Source organism: Sphaeroforma arctica, assembly GCF_001186125.1.
Source record: "Sphaeroforma arctica JP610 unplaced genomic scaffold supercont1.274, whole genome shotgun sequence".
NCBI classification, from domain to species: Eukaryota; class Ichthyosporea; order Ichthyophonida; genus Sphaeroforma; species Sphaeroforma arctica.
In genome coordinates, this window is record NW_014040284.1 from 75,605 (window position 1) to 82,973 (window position 7,369).

The 7,369-nt window shown below is 39.9% G+C and overlaps 1 protein-coding gene across 1 annotated transcript; it reads right to left on the reverse strand.

Moving 5' to 3' along the window:
• Positions 1-186: 186 nt before the first annotated feature.
• Positions 187-6,024, reverse strand: SARC_04704 (hypothetical protein). Its single transcript, XM_014301460.1, has 8 exons — positions 5,870-6,024; positions 5,128-5,176; positions 4,707-4,770; positions 4,077-4,297; positions 3,483-3,599; positions 2,748-2,857; positions 1,594-1,799; positions 187-632 (listed from the first exon to the last, which is right to left on the reverse strand). Exons 1-8 carry the CDS (start codon positions 5,950-5,952, stop codon positions 478-480), a joined length of 1,005 nt encoding a protein of 334 aa, XP_014156935.1. The 5' UTR covers positions 5,953-6,024; the 3' UTR covers positions 187-477.
• Between the last annotated feature and the right edge of the window lie 1,345 nt (positions 6,025-7,369).

The following is a 7,369-nucleotide window of genomic DNA, read 5'->3' on the forward strand; positions in this document are numbered from 1 at the left end:
TATACTATACTATAATATATATATATATATATATACACTATATATATATATATATATATATATATATATATATATATATTAGTATACTACTATTATTATTATATATATATATTATTCTATAGTATATATATATATATAGTATATATATATATATATATATATATATATATTGATATATATATTATATTAGTGTAACATAAATTCGTTTTATTTCATTTGATCTAAATAAAACTACGGATACAAATTTGTGTAATCAGTGTATTAAGGTTTGGTATTCATTTAAGCTATCAGTCATGTATAGTTGTAATCATATATTTCAAGCTGACTCCAGCGTATTTTAGCATGTTCCGGAATGAAATCCGAGTTGCCTTCAACTGAGCGCTATACAGCGAGGCTCGTGTTCGATTGGTCTACAAATGTAATCCTCGTAGAATGTTCCCAGGACGAAAATGGTGTGGGAAAGTACACCTCATTTGGCTACAATGCTGGGTTTGCCGCTAGAAGTTCTGCATCCCAGCGTTTGTGATGACTCTTCGAGTTAATCGCTTGCGGTACACTCCACAGTTGTGTTTCTGAGGCCAAATTCGCCGCCACTAACGCACCTACCAGGATGGACCGGGAGCAATTGTCGCCTACAAGTAGAAAATAAAAATTCAATACCGATAACAGTATTGTATATGTATTATCGATCTAGGATAGAGGGCACATATGTCATTATCCACATTGAAAGTACCAATGTATTGTCGCAGTATTGGATATGTATTATCGATCTAGGATAGAGGGCACATATGACATTATCCACATTGAAAGTACCAATGTATTGTCGCCTGTTTGTAGTGAACAATGTGTCGATATACAGAGTGATGAAACGGATATGTACCGAGCGTGTCTAAGCGGAGCACCGCATGTATTGATGAGTAGTGAAATTCGCTCCAAAATAACAGCAATTGTCAGCTTCGTTAGCTATTGTCTCGCAATGAAGATATAGCACCTCTACATAAATTGTGAATATAAGTTCTAGATGAATCGTTAGCAGATGACATGAAGCACGATCTTGTCGCCCGCTGTTACCCAGTGTTCGTGATGTGAATGCTATCAGTTTGTTTATGACTGACCGTCCTATACGACTTCAATAGTATATTCGAAGAGAAACATACGTAGCACTTATATACTTTTGAACTGAAAAAAAATGCTGCATGGGGAAGAACTTATTGTGCAAATGTCACGTAACTGGTGTGCGTTTGACGTTTGCTGGATGTGATGCCACACAAATTACACTGATGCGAGTATATGCCACAAGCTCTTCTATATCAGCCAAAAGTACACCAAACATTATGTCGAGCAAACATATAGATATACAAACGGATTCACCACCAAGCTATAGTAACGAGAGAATTCCGAAAACGTAAAGGATTAAGAGAACTCTGAAGCTTGTGTTGAATACGACGCGCAATCCGATCAGCAGTACTGACGACCGTTTTGCACATTCACGAGAGCCGTCGGTAAACATAATCAACGCACTCGAAGACCGATACATACGATGGAATAACATTTGAATGTGGGTAGTACGCGAATGGTAGGACACAAACACACCTCCTATCATGGCATTGACTCGAATGGCCTGCTCGTAGTCGTTTTCGTACAAGCTCGCCACAGCCAATGCAACACGCACTGCACCTGGAAGCGCACAACTCAATCCAGCCTCCTTTGCAACCTCATTGATAGCCACTTGTTTCTCTGAGGGAGTGTTTCCGACACTTGCCTTTTTAGCTATTGTCATGGCAGCCTTTGCGTGTTCTCTGAGATTGCATGTTTGCAATACGGATTAATATTTAAGAGGGACTCTAAATTATACCCTTCTACCATGTTTCTAAATTATACCCTTATACCATGTTACCATCGGAACGGAAAAAGTTCGCAACCCAAACAGATACATGTGTGCGAACTATCGATAGAGTATGTGACTATGTAAGCATGCAGTGTGTGTATGTCACATAAAACGCTGCCATGCTGTAAGGGATATTCTATGATTGAATAATTCTGAATAACCCAGCATCTTTCAAGGTATGCAACTGGCTTCGGTAAGGACTATCGATTGAACTTGCTGAAATTATCATTTCTGACAGAGCATTATAGCTTGCAAAACCGCAAGTATGCATTGATCGTATAAAGACAGATTTTCAAATTGTGCGTGAGAGGTGGGTGTATCATAAAAAATACCAATGCGTGTCTCACATAAGCGTACAACCAACTGTAAGAACTTTCCCAACATGCGTGTAACACTCACTTGTTCTGTGCTTCCTCACTGAAGCTGATGTTCGCAGTGTGTATATATTTATCTAAATGTAGAAACTATGGATTTCCATGTGTATAGATGTATCTGAAATGTTTGTCCGCATGCCCGCGAAGCAATTATATAGTATGCGTATACGTGTTTGTGTATATACCAGCTCTCAATTCATGCAACATTACCAATCAGGATTATCGAGGTGCCTGTAAGTTCCTAGTACCAGCGAGGTACATAGCAGGCATTTATTAAAATCGCCTTAAAAAGATAGATTCAAGGGAAACGTTTAATCCATGCCACAGAAGCAGGATAATTTAGATACGCACCTGGCGAAGGCACGCATGCGAATAGCACTCGTAAACACATGTACATGCAACGAGCCAAGAGGCACCCCCCGTGACACAGGGGGCACCCTATAAACTATCGGGAGGAGGTTGAAAGCGACTCTCGCCCCACTTACCGTTCATCCTCAGCAATGGTGGTATCAGTGCTGAGCTTATTCAGCACTTCTGACACACTGTCGCCTTGTACCACGCCCACAAACACGCGCAGAGCAATAGCCGATGCTACCTACATATTAGAGTGCAGCGAACAGTGCTCGCTGGTCAAGATATGCAGGGAAATCCCATAGGTTATATACATATATATATAATACTACTTATAGATATATACACTTTACTCATACACATACACATCATATCAAGCGCCTCAACATTGGCATGACCGAGTGCGGCTCATTGAGTCGATTTGAATCCAAGACTTCACAAACAGCGATTACGTGAGAAGAAACGAGTGACAATCTGCACGGCTAAAGTTTATGCAGAAGCAAATGATATGCACTGCAAGCAATGAGTAGGTATACGTGCAGCCTATAACAGCCCACAAGAACATTCTATCTGCACGGCTAACGTTTATCCGGAAGCAAATGATATGTATGCACTGCAAGCAATGAGTGGGTGTACGTGCAGCCTATATCAGCCCACAAGAACATTCAATCTGCACGGCTAACGTTTATCCGGAAGCAAATGATATGTATGCACTGCAAGCAATGAGTGGGTGTACGTGCTGCCTATAATAGCCCACAAGAACATTCGTAGCAACGGGTAGGCTGATTCTGGTCGGATTTGGAGAAGAACCGAAAAACATCTCTTCACACACAAGCAGGCATGATACATGTGATAGTTGCATCACATACTTGTGTCTCATCTCCTTTCTGGCATATAGCCACGGATTCGCTAACCTTCTGCAGTAATTCGTTGGTATTGACTTCCTTTTCTGTGAGTTGATAGAACCTGGCGGCAACAAATGGCACCTATAATGAGAGAGAATGTGTGTGCTTGTGTATAGTGAGATATGAAAAGAAATACACATGCGTTAACCTTTCCGTTCAACCTGAGCTGCAGCGACAGACGACATTGATTTTGCCATCAAAGTTACCAATCACGAATGTTTCATGCCAGAAAAGGCTAGATTTGTATTGGAAACCCGAGTACTGAAAACACTAGTTCTATCCGTGTCAGGCAATGCCATGTGCGCGGGTACCAAAAGTGTTGACACCCACAACAACATAAATCTGATATACATACGCTACCGACCGTTGCACACACACTCGGAAGCGCGAATGCTTCAATCAGAATGTTGCGCGTGTTTCTGAGTATTGGCTCATCAACTGCCCATGACTTCATCAAACCTTCACCTGTGCATCAATACTCAGATGCCCGTAATGTCCGCACTCTTACCTTAATAAAGCCGTTAGCCTGCGTGTTGCCCGTAATGTCCGCACTCTTACCTTAATAAAGCCGTTAGCCTGTGTGTCCTCCGCCACACAGCTCTCCCATTCTGCGGTGCTGCCTAACTCCCCATCGCCAGCTTTTTCCAGCAAGCTTTTACTGACATGGTTCAACCGCGCATCAGTATGTTTTGCCCAATTATAGTACCGCTTGAATATAGCGGGCTTTTCCAGGAGATTTTTAGTCACCAGCGCATCTAAGAGTGGCTGTAGTTCTTCACCTGTTGGGAAGCGGCTGAAAATTCATTCAACTAGTACATAACTCATTGTATATTATTATATTTCAAGACATAAAACATCGTAAGCAGAAAGAAATCACAATTGATATGTCGGGCCGCAAAATACCACATACATCCGAAGACTAGTGTTTATACGAAGACCATGAATTGAACAGTGATATGAAGGATTCGGACGGATGCGGTACAGCGCCCGAAGTGACACAGACAGTCAGCGAGACACTATAGACATCCGCACTTTTCAGCGTACGCACTTAACTTCTCCTATATTAATACATGTATGCCACCTTCTAACGATAAATATATGAAATATAGGGAGACGTATCATTGTAAATAACCGTGCTAATTATGAATAGTGTAGACTTTAACTGTTATATACAAAAATCTCACATACCATAGGGCGAGTGTGTACCAATCTCCTTCGTGTAGAAATTGTTGATGGGAGGATCCACAAAGAGCTAGACATTTGTCGAAAAAAAAAGAAGATTTAGAATTTGATCAAAGGCCAGTGCTAAGCTAACTCTGTAACTGACATATAACAACAAAGCATATTTTCGCACACATCTAACAGTTTGATGACACAAGTAAACAATATTCACGAATATGGTAAGAGGAACTGCAATGGTACTTCTCAGACTTGGAGTAAATGGTAGGGTTGTCGCACAAAAGCAAACATTAGGATTTGCTCACAAAAAAGGTCCCCACGCAGTGTCAAAAACATTTCAAATTCCTGCCTGCTTTACTGGGTAAGAGTCGCCAGAAATTAAACGTTCGAATATACATATGCTACCGAGGGAATGCTAAACTGTACTTACCGGGTCTCTTCCATCAACTTTGGTTTTAAGCTCTGCTTGGTCATAGACCCTTAGATGTGAATTAATAGTGCAGGCAGTCATCTATGAGTTTTATATAAACCCACTTTTTGTGATGTATCGCAAGGGCATAGCGAAATAAACGCAAACAAGAGAGAGAAGTTCTCTTAGTATCGATCCTACATCCAAAGGTCTTTGCAATACCGGTATATTCCAAGCCATGAACATACATAAATAGGCAATAATTACTGCAACACCTGTGAATTCCAAGCCAAGGACATACATATATAGGCAATGTACATTGTAATACCTGTACATTCCAAGCTATGGACATACATATATAGGCAATAAATATTGCAATACCTGCCCGCCCATTCCACGCTATGGGCGTACATTTATAAGCAAAATATCGCAATGTCTGTAGATTCCAAGCCATGAACATACATATATAGATATTAAATATTGCAATACCTATATACTCCAAGCCATAGATATACATATAGAGGCGATAAATATGTCAGGTCACGCCGAAAAGTCGTGTATCCACATATCCCTAAGTGTGCATCTTTTCTATACCTTTCTAAAACGTAATGAGCAAATGTGAGCGAATGTGTAGACGAGATAGGTAGCAACTGTCATAAAATAATCTGTAGACGACTTCTACCACCTAATAAACAAGTATATTTGCTTGTGGCCTCTCGCTCATTGCAAGTTTCACAGATACACTGAAGATTTTAGTACATACCAGTGAGTTGTCATGGTAGCAACATCGGCAGCTAGACCGCCGGCAACGGCAGCGCTCAATCTATGTTTAACTGCGACAGTCATTATCTTTGTTAGAATATGTTTTTGAGCTTCATCAAGTATACGACTATTTATACGGTATAGAGACGTCCAGACAGAGCAGTCATCTTTATTTACATAATAGAGGCGTATTTTGCATATTTTATTCTACTCACATATTTGGTATTTATGAAATATAGAAAATAATAGAACTGATGACAGTGCCGACATGATATTTCGTTTTAGAAAATGATCTTTATTTTTTTATGGATACAGTAAATACAGATTGTGGGTTTACGGGGTTGGGTTTTTGGGTATTGGGTTTCCACAATCTATAGTGCTATGACGTATGCATATTCATTTATATATATATATATATACAAAACAAAAACCATAAAGAAACCAAAACAAGAATTTAAAACCTAAATAAATACTAATAAAATAAAACTGTAAATACAATTTAGGACTATGAGAAAAAAACAACAAAAAATGTTTTTTGTAAGAAAAAAAGAGCCCGGGCATGCCACAGGACGGGGACGCCATAGGCGAGCAGGCGGGCAGCGAGGTGCCAAACTGCCAGTGCTGTGCTAGGCTTCCAGCCCAGGTCTCGTAGACTCATACCGTTAGGCATTATGCTTTATTTTTATTTTTTAATAAACGCATAGATTCCGACGCGTCTGTTTAGCGATAAACCACTTTATTTAACGTTTTTGTCTGCTAGTCGATATATCATACAAATTGGAAGTGTCGTTTATTATGTCGCAATCAAGGCTGTTGACCAGTGAAAATACCTCTGTAAAGTTTTTGCCACTCGTGAGGAATATCGATGACTCACTCCCTCAAAAGAATCCGGCAGAGCAAAAATAGTACATATATTCGGATTCCGCTGATCGAAAGATAAGAGTGAGAGGAATCCTGATGCCTGATGATTCATCACTACTGCCAAAGCCTATTGCTCCATTTGAGACAGCCTTATCACTGTGCTGTTAGGTGTGCTGTGGGCCTGTGACAGAAAGGAAAATAATAATAAGTGCTTTTGCCTTCGAATGTGGTTATAGAAAGCTAGAACTATATATTGTGTTACACAACACCACTATCGCTTCCAACTCGTACAATATTGTCCGCTGCAAGCGAGATATTTGATCGGCCGCTCAGCCTCTAGATCGCAACCAAATTTCAATATCAGTTCAAAACTCTCAGATTGTACTTTAGGACAAGCTAACCCCCGTTTTCCCAAAATGAGAACGAAATCATCAAAGCAGCTTGAGGTCCTTGAGACACAAGGTACAATCTTGCATTGCATGCATGAGCACAACTTGTGCTCTCACTTTTCCAGACATATATGTGTATAGCTAGAAGTATGTGGTAAACTGAGATGACCTATTCATATCTAATCTCATAAGTGTACTTAACACGTATAATAATAATAATAATAATAACAATAATATGGTGATTATAGATA

Excerpts from the sequence above, each read along its gene's own strand:
- SARC_04704 (XM_014301460.1), bottom strand. The coding sequence starts at position 5,952 with ATGACTGTCGCAGTTAAACATAGATTGAGCGCTGCCGTTGCCGGCGGT. Across the intron at positions 2,858-3,482 it reads AGAAAGGAGATGAGACACAA|GTAGCATCGGCTATTGCTCT; the intron begins GTATGTGATGCA and ends TCTAATATGTAG. Across the intron at positions 633-1,593 it reads AGTCAATGCCATGATAGGAG|GCGACAATTGCTCCCGGTCC; the intron begins GTGTGTTTGTGT and ends TTCTACTTGTAG.